We start from the raw sequence: 15,756 nt of genomic DNA, 5'->3' as shown, positions 1-15,756 counted from the left end.
TGCTGACATGGACACATTTTACATGCTAGAGAATTTCCATGGAGTGAAAGGTTAGATTTATAAAATATTGAGGGTGAATGCAATGACGTATTAAGCAGCGCATAGTTCCATTTGGTGTCTACTCTCATCTTTTTCAAGGGTTTAAAATAGATAACTGCTAGTCTCATCACTACTGATGCTCAGTTTAGTGCCTGAAGTACAACATTAAAACTATGTTTCCCATGTTATAAATTGAGTTAATTTTGGAATATCCAACCTTTGAAAATCTGAATTATTAAAAGGATAATTTGAAGAATATTTTGTATTATATTTTTAGTTATTTCAAAGCTGCTTTATCAAGGTTCTTCTCTCCGTCATAAAATCAGAAGTGGGAATGTTCACTGATGATTACACAATGTTCAGCATTATTCATAACTCCTCAAATGCTGAAGCAAGTTCATATGCAGCAAGATCTGGACAACATTCAGGCTTGGGATGAAGTAATGCTTGTGCCTGACACCTGCGAGGAAATGACCATCCCCAACAAGAGAGAATCTAACCATCTCCTCTTGACACAATAACCTTAACTTCCAGGCTCCCGAACTTTGGATTTGAGGGGGCGGGGGAGAACCCCAAAGATGCGCTGGGGAAGTTCCACAGTGGCTTACTTCCCCTGGACAATTGCGCTAGCTGGAAACCATCCTACAAAGTGATTTAAATCGTTAACTTCAGTTGGTTCTGCCAGTTTTCAACTCATAATTGTTCTGAAAGAGTTAGAAAGTGAAAAAGCACTTCTAGCTTCAGAGTAACGATTTTAAAGACCCTGACTGAGTCACATATGGTAAACCCCTCCCCGGACCCGACCCCGTGCCAGTTTTACAACAACTAGTGCTGTAAAAAGGAGAGGCATCCTCCTTTGCTCCCCTCCTTTTGTACTTTGTCACTAGAGTCGTATATGCGTTTTGTTTCTTCAGTCTCAGCCAGCCTTAGTCAGAAAGGTCAGGCAAGATAGGCACCTGCCATTTTAAGCGCAGTAAGTCGTTACGGAGTGGAAATCCATTACTTCACATCTGTATTTCCTTTATGCAGTTGGATCCAGCTAAACATAATCTACCAGCCAGATTAACTGGAGACATTTATGTTTCAACCAGACTATCAGAATTCTAAGATTAACAAAACCAAATACTGTTTACCTCTATAAAAAGATGTTTTAAATTTTTTGACACTAATGGCAACAAAAATACAGACAGTCAAAAATAATCTTGCCTCAGGTTTGCTGTAGTCTACGATCAAGCATTGAGGATTTGCAAGTTGGGTCTCCATTTTTTCCTAAAATAAAGAAATTAGGAAAGATAATGACGTTCAAAAGATATAAAAATGGTTAGAGAGATGCAACTGTGGGAAAAACATCAACTACTGGGTTCAGACTACAGTCTTAGCCTGGGTCAATTCACCAGGACAAGTTATTTAAATACAACAGCAAAATGGCAATACATGGCTTATTCCAATATTGTGCAAAGTGAGTTCGCCTTTATGCAAGTTTCCCACTATATTGGCTTAGGTAGTTACCATGCAAACATCCTCCACATGGCACACCTGGCAGAACAGGGCTGAAATTGTCAAACCACAACTTCTGTCAATACCCTCATCTATTAGAAGTGAGCTGCAATCCAAAATGGTGCACGTCCTTTCACTGATATTATTGAGAATAGCCACCAGTGCATGTACTGCAAATGATAGGCTTTGTCCAACAGCCAACAGAAAAATTAAACACACAAATAAAAAAAGAGTGTGCACTTTGGAGATACAGTAACAATTCATATAAATCCACCAAAATATGGTCAGGTCAACTCTCAGTGGAAACCTCTGTATGCATTTGTGATGTTGCCTGCTTGGCTAGTTATATGTTCATCACAAAATAGCCCATGTTTAAGAATTAAAAGGTCAATTTGGATATCCGAGGGTCAAGCATTTGGACACATATCATTTCAGATAGGAACATGAGCCAGAAACAATACAAAGCCCATTCAAGTCTGATATAGAGGAGGTTTATAGGTATGGCAATGTGAAGCTCTACATTGAACTACAAGAATACTTACAAATGTAAACAGTTTCGGCATTTTCAGCTGCACAGCAACTCCTCCATGTAAGTGTGGTGTAAGATTTGAAGTGTCTCCAATACTAAAGGAATATGGGGACAAAACTGAAAAAACACACAATGACTTTGCTGAAACACATAAAAGTGCACTTTAAAACAGAATCATTTTAACACTTTACAAACATAATGTTCCTTAATTAAAAGTTACTTATAAGAAATCCTAATCAATTGCACAGTTTTGCTTTTAAATTTCAGCACTGGAAACTTAATACAAAAGGTATGCTCAGTTGGATAATAGTAAAACATTATGTTTAAAAGATTAGGGGCTGGATCTCTGCTCCCCGAAACCGAAATCACGTTCGGCGAGGGGGCGGCGCCGCTTTCGCGATGTTCTGCCTACTGAAAAGTGGCGTATTCTAGGAGTACGCTGCGCCATGTATCCATGGCCACAAGCCACCACAGTCGGAGGGCGGCCAATCCGTGGGCAGAGGGGGGTGGGGGGTTTCATTTGGGGCTAGGGGCACTGTGGGCGAGCTGTCCGGGGCACATGAGCGGCCAAAGGGCGGTACTATTTTGCAGTCCGGGTCCACGGGCTGAGTCCGCTATGAAGCACGGCGCGGCTGCTGCAGGCCGCCGCTGTGCGCATGTATGGTCATGGACCCAGCAATGCACAAGACCACATCGGCAGCTAGAGCTGGGAGCTCTATGCTGCCTCCCTGGTAGCCCCCAGCAAAATGGCGAATCGACTGGCCGTTTTGCGCCAGTTTTCCTGGCATAAAACACCACCGTTTTCACACCAGCGTGGGGACTTAGTCTCCCAAATGGAGAATCCAGCTCCTGGTGTCAACCATGGCTCAGTGGCAGCACTCTTGTGCGAGTCAGAAGATTGTGGGTTCAAGGACCAATTCCAGAGTCTCAAGTACATAAATTTAGACTGGCACTTTAGTGCAGTACAGAGGGAGGTTTCTTTGTCGGAGATGCCGGGCTGGAGTCTCCGTTGGCGGGATCCTCCGCTTTGCCAGCAGCACACTCACACCGCGGATTTCCCGATAGCGTGGTGGTGCCCACAAACAGAAACCCCATTGGCAACCTCATCCCAGGGGCTGGTTTAGCACAGGGCTAAATCGCCAGCTTTGAAAGCAGACCGAGGCAGGCCAACAGCACGGTTCAATTCCCGTACCAGGCCCCCCCCCCCCCCCCCCCCGGAACAGGTGCCGGAATGTGGCGACTAGGGGCTTTTCACAGTAACTTCATTTGAAGCCTACTCGTGACAATAAGCGATTTTCATTTTTAATTTCATTGACCAGCTGCCTGGACGATAGATCCCACTGCCGGCGGGAGCGCGCTGCAACAGAAAAGGGGTGCGACGGGACGAATGATCCCACCTCACATCTTTCAGAAAACACATTCAATTGAGACCCCATCTGATGACTTCCGGTGACGGCAGGCGGGAGGCAGCCGCACACTGGAGGGCTTCCGCTCGGGAATAGGAATTACGGAGTTTGAACGCCCGATCTCAGGGGCAACAGAGGCTGAAAAGGCTGTAAGAAGGCACAGGGAGGAGAAATGCCCAAGCTTGGGAAAAAAACGGGCGTGAAAAAGGGGGTTAACGGAAGTCCGCTGGGGAGTGAAAATGTTAGCGCAGGAACTGTAAGGAAAGTGGAGGCTGGAGCACCAGGGGAGGCCGCATCGCTCACAGCAGAAGAAATGACTAAGGTGATGGCTGTGGAACCTGAAAAACAGTTCACAAAACACATGGAAGCGATGAAGAAGATGGGGGCAGGTACTGAAAGTGCTGGTGGAGGAGGCGATTGCCCCAGTGAGGGCGGCGGTATCAGACGCAGCGGCAGAGGTGCGGGAGCAAGGTGAGACACTGAAGGAAATGGAAGAGGCATTATCGTAGCACCGTGGTCAACTCATCTCAACGAGGAAGGAGTTGCGGAGGGTGATAGAGACCAACATGGGTCTGCGAGGCAAAATGGAAGACCTGGAAAACAGATCCAGGCGACAGAATCTGTGGATTGTGGGTCTGCCCGAAGGGGTGGAATGCCCGAAGCCGACGGAGTATTTTGCCTCGATGTTGGCGAGGCTATTGGGGGAGGGGGACGATCCCTCCCGATATGAACTGGATCGGGCTCATCGGTCGTGGAGGCCTATACCAAAAACGAGTGAGCCGCCAAGAGTATAACTCTGTGTTCCTGCAGGTAGAACGTGAAGGAGAAAGTCCTGTGCTGGGCAAAGCAGAAGCGGGTGGTGCAGTGGGCTGGAGGTGGTATATGCATGTACCAGGACTTTACGGTGGAGCTGGCGAGGAGACGGGCTGCCTTCAGCCGGGTGAAGAAGGCACTCTACATCAGCAAGGTGCAGTGCGACATAGTATATCCAGCTAAGTTGAGGGTGACCTACAAATCCAAGGACTTTTATTTTGGGACGGCGGAAGCAGCGGAGGAGTTTGCAAAGGCAGAAGGACTGTGGCAGAATTGAGAAATGGTCGTGTACCAATGTAGGCTCATGTAACTTTATTTTTTCACTGCGTGTTGGTGTATGTACTAAATGAGTCGACGCTGTATATAATTGGACAAGGGAAGAGATAGGACTTCCGTTTGCAATGATGGTTCTTTGGGGCTTGGGTGTGTATGCGGAGTTTGTGTACTCAAGGGGATTTCTTGGTTTTCCTGGGACCGGGCACGGGAAAGGAGACCCGGGCGTGGGCTCCACGCTGGCCGGGTTAAGCCGGCCAGTGAACGGGAGTGAGGTGTGGGGAGGGACTGCGGCCATAGGAGACTGGTAGAACAGGTTTTGGTGAGTCTAGCCGGTGTGAAAGGTTGGGGGAAGGAACTGAGGTTGGGGGGGGAGGAGTTTACAAGAGGAAATGGAGGGGAGGCGTCTGGGAGGTGGTGTGGGGGTGTCTACAATTCATGGGTATCATTCACGGTACTCTTTCAGGTATTGGATGGCATTAAATATTGGGGGAGTGGTGGGTGTGGACTGTATATGTCAATGGTGAATGGTGACCATAAGCAATTCTGATTCCTTTTTTCCTTTTTTTTCCACCTTGGGAGGGTTTGTTTTATTTGATGCTTATGTTGTCAGGTGGGCCGTTGTTTGGGGTGGTGGGAGGATGGGGTCGTTGTTGTTGATAAGGGGATTGACATTGTATTCGTTACTGTTTACTGTTTGTTGGGGTGTAAATTCTGGAGAAAATGTGAAAATGGAGAATAAAAATATTTATTTTAAAAAATTGAGACCCCATCTGCGAGACAAAAAAAAGATCCCATTGATCACATTAATTTAGGTTATTAGATAAGCAGTCCAGACACTTGTTCTATTAATCCAGAGAAACTGGAATTCAAATCCTACTATGGCAGTTTCAGAATAGAATAAAATCTAATATGAATAAAAATGGCCATGAAGCCGTCGGGTTGCACAAAAACCTAACTAGTTGATTAAAGCTCTTTATTAAAAGAAACCCTCTCTGCTTCCCAGGTCTAGTTCATCTGTGACTCCAGTCCCACAGTTGGCTCATAAGTTCACACTGGTATGGCCAAGCAAACCAATGAATCGTAACAAATGACTTAAGGCAGCCCAATTCCACATCCTCAAGGCAACTACGGACGAGCAACAAATGATGGCCTTGCCAGCAAGGCTCACATCCCAAGAATGTCTTTTAAAAAAAACTAATGACAATTCAGCAATTTTGAAATAGGAAACATAGAACAAAGAACATACAGTGCAGGAGGAGGCCATTCGGCCCATCGAGTCTGCACCGACCCACTCAAGCCCTCACTTCCACCCCATCTCCACAACCCAACAACCCCTCCCAACCCTTTTGGACACTAAGGGTAATTTATCATGGCCAATCCACCTAACCTGCACGTCTTTGGACTGTGGGAGGAAACTGGAGCACCCGGAGGAAACCCACACAGGCAAGGGGAGAACGTGCCGACTCCGCACAGACAGTAACCCAAGCTGGGAATTGAACTTGGGGCCCTCGCGCTGTGAAGCCACAGTGCTATCCACTTGTGTTACCATGCTGCCTAAACAAGTGGATCTGATCACAGCGATAAGCATTAAGGTCAGTTTTACACTTTGCTGACAGAGAAAATGTGACTACACCTCAGAAATAAAGTGGAAAATATCCTGATGCTATGAAAAAAGCTTCTGTGTTTATAAATTCCACCATTTGGTATCCACACTTTGATCAAACTGCAGTGGAATCAACAGTAACATGCAATGAAATATTCTTTACAGTTTTAAAATCTGGAGTACCAGAGATTTGAGTCCTCACCGCCTATGAGAACAGGCCCTGATGTTTACGGGGTTGTCCGAGGAGAGAGGAGTAATAGACAACAAGGTTGGCCTGTGCCAGAGAGTTGAGGATCCACTGCCCCTTCACCTAGATGCCCTGTCTCAAGTGAGTAGTTCATGTCAAAAACGATCCTTCCCTCTCACTGACCACATGTCCATTGTCTCATAGGATCTCCATCAGAAGGAGCCGGACATCCGGAGCCACCTCCCCCCGGGGACAAACTTCTGGGGCACAATTTCCTGAATACCACAGGAGCAGGGGGGGCGGGAGCAGGGGGGGGCGGGGGGAGTGAGGGGGCGGAGCCGGGGGGAGGGGGCGTGGCCCGGGGGGGCGTGGGAGCAGTGGGGGCGGGGGGAGCGGCGGGGGGCGGAGGGGGCCGTCCTGGGGGAGGGCGGCCACCGCGCATGCACTGGTTGGCACCGGCCCAACTGCGCATGCGCGGGACCAGAGTCTCTGGCGCCCCCTAGTACATGGCGCCCCGGGCGACTGCCCGAGTTGCCGGTACCTTGGGCCGGCCCTGCCTGGAGCAGGTCATCTGCGCCATGAGTGATGTTGTCCAAGGCATGGTTCAGTCTGTGTGAACCATGATGAGGGCTTCGACATCATGTGCCAGTCGCTGAGGGACATGTCCTGAGGGACACCTTTGTGGGGGATATTGCCGAGGCACTGCAGAGCATGGCCCAGTCACTGAGGGCCATCACTGAGAGCGTCAAAACTATGATGCAGACAATGGGGAGCCGCCAGGACTGGCAAAGCCAGGTGACTCAGGCCGCTTGAGCTCATTCAGCTGTTCCTCCATCCCATGGAGACACCCAGGGCCCTACGGGCACTGTCAGGGAGGAGGAAGCGCCAGAGGCCAACCTGGCGCCTGCCACCAGGGAGACAATAGCTGCCTTCAGTTCTTACAAATCTACCTAGGCCCACTCCCCAGCCCCATCCCGTAACCTCCCCTAACCTACAGATTCATGGACCTAACCTGCATATCTTTGGACGGTGGAAGAAAACCAGAGCACCAGGAGGAAACCCACGCTGACAAGGGGAGAACGTGCAAACTCCACACAGACAGTCTTCCAAGATAAAAATTGACCTGGGTCCCTGGCGCTGTGAGGCAGCAGTGCTAACCACTGTGCCACCGACAGATTGGGTGGGGAGGAGGGGAATAGGGGTGGAGGGAGGGATTTGGGGGGGGGGGGGGGGGTGTACTGCAGTGCACCACCAGAGCAGTCCAGGCATCAGAACCGCAATTAGAGCAGTCCAATGCACTACTCAAGCACGGATAGCAACGTGGGCCTCGTTATATCGGGTTTCTGCCTCAGTCACTGGCATCATCAGCCAGGACCTCAGGGGATATCCCTTACCACCCAACAGCCAATTCATCATCCCGGGGTGTTCCTTGAAGACCAGGGATTGCCGAAAGTACCAGGACGTAGCTGTCGTGCATGCTCCCTGGGAAGCGTGCACACATGTGCGTGATTCGGAGGCAGCAGTCGCATACGAGCTAAAAATCCAGTGAGTGGAACCCCTTTCTGTTAATAAAAGGCACTCCCTGATGCCCCAGTGCTGCAAGGCGACATGCGCGTCATCGATTTCCCCCTTGACCTGGACATCCCAGCGATGGTGGCGAATCCTGCAGCCCAGGAATTTTGGTGGGCCTGGCCCCAGCTCATGATGCCCGGACATACAGGGCACCAGTGGCCTCACGGATGCAATGGTGGGCTGTAGCTTGGGAAATGCCGCACAATTCCCCAATCGAGCCCTGGAATTATCTGGCTGCATAAAGGTTCAGGGCTCCGGTGACCTTTACAGCTACTGGGAGTGAGTGTTCTCCTCCTCCATAGGGTTTCAAGTCCGCTAGGACATGACATAGGTGCCGCATTGTCTCTTTGTTGAGACGCAGTCACTTGCGGCACATGCCTTCTGTCATCTCAGATGGCCTTTAGATTTTTTCCATGTCGGTGCAACATCGAGGGCCGAAGGGCCTGTACTGCGCTGTATCGTTCTATGTTCTATGTTCTATCTCATCGAAAAGACCAACGCCTGTACACCTTGGGCCATCGCTGGCCTCCTCCTCGGCTTGATGGTCAGCTGGGTCTTCAGGATGTGCAGTGGCCCCCTGCTCATAATAATAACCTTTATTGTCACAAATAAGCTTACATTAACACTGCAATTAAGTTACTGTGAAAATCCCCTAGTCGCCACGTTCCGACACCTGTTCGGGTACACGGAGGGGGAATTCAGAATGTCCAAATTACCTAACAAGTACGTATTTCGGGACTTGTTTGAGGAAACCGGAGCACGCGGAGGAAACCCAAGCACACGGGGAGAAGTGCAGACTCCGCACAGACAGTGACCCAAGCCAGGAGCTCTGGTGCTGTGAAGGAACAGTGCTAACTACTGTGCTACCGCGCACCCATGGGGTGCCACCTCCAGCCTGCGTCAGTGCGGCTGCCTTCTCTGGCGTCTGGCCACAGAGGCTGCCACCAACACCAAGCTAGCAGCCTGTGCAGGACCAACAACACCAGCCATACTGTTACACCGGTAAGGAATTGGAGAAGGAAAGAGACCAACAATCAGTTACGGCTTCCACCTTGTGATCCTCAAATCCCCCAAGCCTCCCCCACACTTACGTGTCCCCCTTCTCTCAGAGTGCCATCTAGCGAACCAGTTGTTCTGAAGAACCTCGCTCTGTACACTCACCCCTGGCCACATCAGGAGGCCCTAGATCCCAGAACTCTTTAGTGCTCTCCCTCCAATCCCCCCAATCCATACCCTTATCCTTTGGTCGCGGGAATATTCAGAGTGCTGAAGCCCAGCTCTTTAGTGTTTCATTGTTGGCTGCTGTCTCTATGGTTCTGGCAGTGTTCAGGCTTCGAAGTTTGACTGAAATGCGATGCGCTAATCATCCTCTGAGACATGGCACATGTGCTCACAAGAAGCCACTTGATGATATTTTGTTTATTAAACGGTCAACAGTAACAAAGATTTGAAAATCAACTACTTAACATTCCATATATTACACTAACCATTAAACAACAAGAAACGTCACCGTTCCATATTGGTACCAATACAAACCTATATCAGCTCATTTTCAGAAATAAAAACAGTAGCACCTTGTTCCTCAACAGACAGAGGATAAGCCTGAGAATGTGTTATCATGTACAGAACTTGTCGTAGAAATTATTTGTCCATTAATGTGTTACTTGTTCCATGTATCAGTGCCATTCTCCGTCCAGGAGCCGCAGCTGTGCCAGCCCTCGCACACGGCCCAATCTCACCGGAACCAAATCCTGGCATCCACATATTCCACTGGCGCTCAAGGTGCAGTTAAACATCCTTGAATTCCAGCATGTTTAACTCACAGTGATGTGCCAGTTACATGCAGCACTCACCACACCAGCAACAAAAGCATCAGCAATCTGAAAAAGCATTTCTTCCAAGGAGTCATCAGGTGGCCCATTTAGATCAATGTCGGGCACCAGGTCCCACAGTGTCTTTTTGCTTCAAACCAGATTGTCTTCTGGATTCATATGTCCCCCTGAGCCTAATATATCAGAACCCAGAAAAAATTGTCCTTCAGAAAAGGAAGGAAACAGCAACAGCAGCATACAGGCATTTGCAGCCACCAGCAGTACCAAGCATCAAACATAACCTGAAAATATTGACTGTATCAAAATACAGAAGACAATACAATGAGGACACCAATCACTTGGCACCAAAGATACATTCCTCCTTCTCCTCCTCCTCCCCCTGAACTACATCACCAGAAAGGCACACCAATCCAGCCCACCTTTAAAAGGTACTGGAGTAAGGTGGAGGAGAGAGAGAAAAACATTCCACCCCACTGGAGAGGGAAACAGTTCAGCCCAGAATAGGTCCAGCACATTATAAACCAGACAAAATACAGAGCAACCACCGCATGAATGAGTGCGTGTGCATGCCAGGGGACCAGGCCACAGAAGCGAGAGGGGTCACAGCAGGCAACCTCCCCTACAGTGGACCTGCATTAATGCAAAAGCACTTGCTGAGCCAACCACTGGAACATTGCACCAACATGGAGCATAGCGGAGGAGGGAGAGAAAGTGAAAACCATCCCCCCACCCCCCACCTCTACAGCACTGGCAGTGCCTCATTCCAACGACTCCCAGGCCACAGAGGCAGGAAGGGCTGTAACGGCAAAAAAAAAAGCCGCAGTTACATGGTATCCATCATACAAACCCCCCCAAACATAGACCAAATGCAGAACAAAAGGGAAACAAGGAACACCAATGACCCGCAAGGCTCCCATAATGGGAACAGCAGATTGCTACTGAACTTAAAAAGTCACCCGTAGTCCATTAAAGTATCCGGACACAATCTCTTGAGCTGCGCAGTCGAGCCGGGCTGTCGCCCCTCTCTCCCGCAGCATCCAATCTTCCATCACCACCCTGTCAGAGGACCGGGCCACAGGAACACAAGTGCATTAACAGGTCACCCACAGGACCAGAACAAAATACACAAGTCAACACACAAAACAGAAATGTAAAAACATCCACAGACTGCCCGAGCAAGTCCTCTTCCATCCTCAGCCTGATAGTAGGCCTGTCAAAATTCTGCTCTCACCACCTTCAGGTTAAAGAGACAGGGGCTGGTTTAGCTCACTCGGCTAAATCGCTGGCTTTTAAAGCAGACCAAGCAGGCCAGCAGCACGGTTCGATTCCCGTACCAGCCTCCCCGAACAGGCGTGGGAATGTGGCGACTAGGGGCTTTTCACAGTAACTTCATTGAAGCCTACATGTGAGAATAAGCGATTTTCATTTCATTTCATATGCAACTACCTTCTTTCTTCCTTCTCTTCATTCAGAAAGCAACAAGACCAAGGAGAAGAAGCAGGCAAGCTGAAATGGCAGCAGCACCCACATTCTCAGCTACATCATCCAGGCATTTATAGCAGTAGCAAGCAGCAAACACAACCTGCAGCTGGAAAGGGCTCTCACAATTAACAAGGCCAATTCCTCATTAGCAATAGCCTTCAACTGTGAAGCTAGAGGCTGCTCACAGTCAAAAGGAATTTAAATAACCTTCAGCATAGAACCCAGTACAGGGCTGTGCCCTGGAAGTGATTTGTAGGACAGACTGCAGCAGCTGTAGTTTCCCTGTTATGGGTTTCCAAAATATTTAAAGATGGCTTGAAGGTCTCACAGAGGCAAATGAGCCCCCCCCCCCCCCCCCCCCCCCGAGGTCGTTATATTCAACTTAAATCTCACTAATGAGATGGAAACAAATGCAAATGACGGTTACAGATACTCTCGGCATATTTGGGAGAGATCCGGAACTCGCCATCGATAGCGGGCCAGTTAAGTTGCACACCGAATAGTCGATTTAGGCCTTTCCTGCTATTTAACTGGCGCGCTCTGATCCGCGCCGAGCACAACGCGGTGGTTAAATCGTACCCTCTTATTTTTCTGAGTGTTTTCCGCATCTACTCCATTAACCTTGCTGAAAACATAATAACGATAATTGTCATGCCCCTGCCTAATTTTCTGTTTTTAAACTGGTTTTCACATCATAGTCACTTCAAAAGAATCAACTCAAAGGATTGGCAGCCATGTGATTTATTGCTCCAAGATCATGTTTAACTTCCAGTTGTTAAAAGTAATACAACAAAGTTTAAATTATTGTGATCTTTGAGTATCAACTTCCTGCACCTGAGATCTCTAATTTTAATATGCCATGCCGTATCTTCTGTGCTCATTTACAATATGAATTTGAACTATCTCCTGCCAACACAGGATAGTCGCGATACCTGTCTGCACATGTGTATTTGTCAGTGCATGGGTAGAATCCAAGGACAATTTGCAAGAGACAATTCCATCCACAAACAGTGAACAAAGAAAAGTAAAGCACAGGAACAGGCCCTTCAGCCTTCCGACCATGCTGCCCGTCTAAACTAAAATCTTCTACACTTCCTGGGTCCGTATCCCTCTATTCCCATCCTATTCATGTATTGTCAAGATGCCCCTTAAATGTCACTGGTACTTTTCGGCTGTCTTCAAACTTTTAATAATGAATCTTCTTTCATTTCCCATGTATCCCGAAAACTATTTACACCACAAATAAAAACCAGTTAGACCATTCCTCTGAATTACAGTTCATGAATGGTTGACCTAAAATTTCAATAAATCAACGCTTCTTGATCCGCAAAGTGGGCAGGGACTTTGGGCACAGCCATTTCTTGGTCATTGCCTCTCCTGCTTCTCTCTCTCCACAGCCATTTGGTTTGATATTTCATCTTTTAATCAATTTCTAAAAAGACATGAATATAATGTTCATTTTAGTTGATGGTTGGGGTGAGGATGGGCAAAAGCAGTGCGCCCATTTGGAACTTGCTCTTTCTAGTCCTGTGTCTGGTGACCTGTGGGTTGAGGGGATTGTTAATTTGATGCTGCCAGCACTGTAATAGTTACAATTCCCAGGGTGATGAATGTGCATGCATCCTTCTGTACATTACCCCCTACAAAGATGGCGGGCTTGCGTACAATTGACCATGCAAGGCGTTGCCAACAAACACAGCCAATTTTAAAAAGAAAATTATTAAAAGTGCTTTACAGCCACTTAAGAACTTTATGAAGTGTAGTAACTGTTGCAACGGAGAAAACTTTTTAAAAATAAATTTAGAGTACCCAATTCATTTTTTTCCAATTAAGGGGCAATTTAGTGTGTACAATCCACCTACCTTGCACATCTTTGGGTTGTGGGGGCGAAACCCACGCAAACACGGGGAGAATGTGCAAACTCCACACAGACAGTGACCCAGAGCCGGGATCGAACCTTGGACCTCGGCGCCGTGAGATCGCAGTGCTAACCACTGTGCCACTGTGCTGCCTCAATGGAGGAAACATGACAGCTAATCACCCAGCAAACTCCCACAAAAGGCAACGTGATAATGACTAGATCATCTGTTTTCAGTGACCAGGATTGAGGCCAACTACCCTGCTCTCCTTCAAAACAGTGCCATGGGATCTTTTACATCCCCAAGCAGGCTGCTGTGGTCTCAATTTAATATCGCATCTGAAAAACAGCACCCCTGAGATGGCAATTCTCAGAGATGGCAATGCTCCCTACGTACTGCAAATGACCCTCTCCCCAGTGTTCAGCCTTACTAAAGCCACTGACACAACATATTCCATTAACTCCTAATTTGTTTCAATTAATTATGCAATTACGAAGTACACATACCTCAAAAACATTTCACGCCCATCAATTCGAGGAAGGTAAATACATCACGTAAATTTTTGTAGTCCGAAAGGATTTGGATAGCACAAATTCAAGCACAGAACTTTTCAATAAATTTCTATTCACTTAGACCATCCCACAGCAATAAAAAGCTAATCCGCCGCCATTTCAATTTTTGGACAGCTGCCGAGTGCTTAATTCACCTCTATTTCATACTCCAATCAAAAAAAACAGCAATCCTGAAGTAAGTTTGGTGTGCTAGACAACATGATACATGCTGTCAATCTCACTGCAGTCGGAAAATCTGTGTCAATATTTTTTTAAACTATTGACAACGTTTCAGATTAAGGCGGCCAATCCATGCAGACTATAGCTAGATCTGGTGCTCATTCCATAACCAGTGCCCATGTTCAACAGCAATTCACATCTACATAGTACCTTAAAATGAGGAAAATACCCTTTTGTTCATTGTATATTAATGGTATTTAATTGCATGCAGGTAATAGGCATTAACCAAGGATAAAATTGCACCCCTATAAAAAGGAACATACTGAAATTGTAATTTTTAGATGAAGATGTGCATGTTTGGAATGTGTGTCTCTGTAAATATATACAGATACAATTTTGTAAAGATTGACTCCAGGTCGATCCTTCACCATCTGACTTTCTGGAATGTAACATTAAGCTGCCTAACAGCAGGGGGAAGCATGGTGGCGCACTGCTGCCTCACAGTGCTGAGGACCCGGGTTCAATCCTGGCTCTGGGTCATTGTTCGTGTGGAGTTAGCACATTCTCCATGTGTCTGCGTGGGTCTCACCCCCCGCAACCCAAAGATATGCAGGGTAGGGGATTGGCCACGCTAAATTGCCCCCTAAAAATGAATTGGGCACTTTACATTTTTTTTAAAAAACTGCCTGCAGCAGCATGGTGTGGCAAACATTGAGGCAAAGGAAGAGACATTGCTACATTTGACTAACAGTTGGGTCAAAGAGGCATGTTTTAGAAGCATCTTAAGGAAGAGTGGTGGAGAACATCAAAGCTTAGGACATAGCTGTCAATAGCTGAGTGAAGGGAGTGGAGGATGCTCGCAAGGCTAGAACTGGTGCAGAGATCTTGGAGGGTTGCAGGAGGTTACAGAGATAGGATAAGGTGAGCCCATGGCGGAAACCAAAAACATGAATGACAATTTTATAATCAAGTCACTGGTGAACCAATGTTGGTCAGTGAGCAAAGAGTGAATTCGTGACTTGGACTTGTTCCAGTTTAGCATATGGGTAGGGGTTTTTGATAAGTGTAAGATTAAAGAAGGCAAGCGATGAAAAGCATTGTAATAGTTAATTCTGGGGAGAACTAAATGAAAATAAAGCAAGCAAACTTAAAATTTCTCCTAGTATATGAGATATTGTGGAGAACTTTCTAAAAGCCAGCCACAGAATCATTGTTGTATCGGGACAGATCTCAATATGTGTTTCTTTCCACAGTCCAATCAATAGCTGAAGCAGATTGCCAGGAAGGATGACTAAAGCTAGCACACCAGACTCGAAGAAACAACTGAATGCTTTCCTAGGAAAGTTAGGAGATTGGATGCACCAGGTTGTAATCATGCAATAAATTAAAATTTAATGGCATGTGTAGGATGAATGGAATATTTCATAATAAAAATACTCTATTTTACAATAACATTCCTCTCTAAAATAACCATCATTCAAATTAGTATCACTGGTGAAAGAGCATACCAGTTACTTGCTGCACAGATTCATTTAACTCTGTCATTCCATTGATCTCCCGAAAAGTCACAAACTGGCCTGTTTCCAATCCATGATTATGATTGTCCATGCACGTAACAATTCCAGGATTGGACTGTGAATGAAAAGGTCAAAGGCATTAACATGTGCACCCAGTTATGCTGTGCCAAGACTCGTTATGACAACATCCAATATTATATTTTTTAATGTTTGAACGGGCAATCTCCTGGCATGAATATCTTAATTTAGATAACCAAGTGTGACCAATAATATTGAAAAACTCATACACAAATCCATCAGAGTTGGAAAAACCTTGTAGGACCACGACAATGACTGTATCAATGTTTCTGTACAAATTCTCAACAAACTTGTATCATACTGAATACACAATCATTACTGGATATTTTCATTAC

General features: G+C 46.8%; 1 protein-coding gene across 1 annotated transcript in view; it reads right to left on the bottom strand.

The window, feature by feature from the left end:
• The window catches only part of uba6 (ubiquitin like modifier activating enzyme 6), a 201,878-nt gene that overhangs the window by 96,741 nt on the left and 89,381 nt on the right, over positions 1–15,756 (bottom strand). The window contains exons 9-11 of the mRNA XM_038804447.1: positions 15,335–15,458; positions 2,079–2,182; positions 1,246–1,308 (exon numbers count right to left, since the gene is read on the bottom strand). Coding sequence (XP_038660375.1) covers positions 1,246–1,308; positions 2,079–2,182; positions 15,335–15,458 — 291 coding nt within the window. The remainder of the gene's footprint in view (positions 1–1,245; positions 1,309–2,078; positions 2,183–15,334; positions 15,459–15,756) is intronic.

The sequence above is a fragment of the Scyliorhinus canicula genome, chromosome 8 (genome assembly GCF_902713615.1).
Source record: "Scyliorhinus canicula chromosome 8, sScyCan1.1, whole genome shotgun sequence".
NCBI classification, from domain to species: domain Eukaryota; kingdom Metazoa; phylum Chordata; class Chondrichthyes; order Carcharhiniformes; family Scyliorhinidae; genus Scyliorhinus; species Scyliorhinus canicula.
The sequence above is the reverse complement of the archived record's forward strand: the minus strand, read 5'-3'. Positions and strand labels throughout refer to the sequence as shown.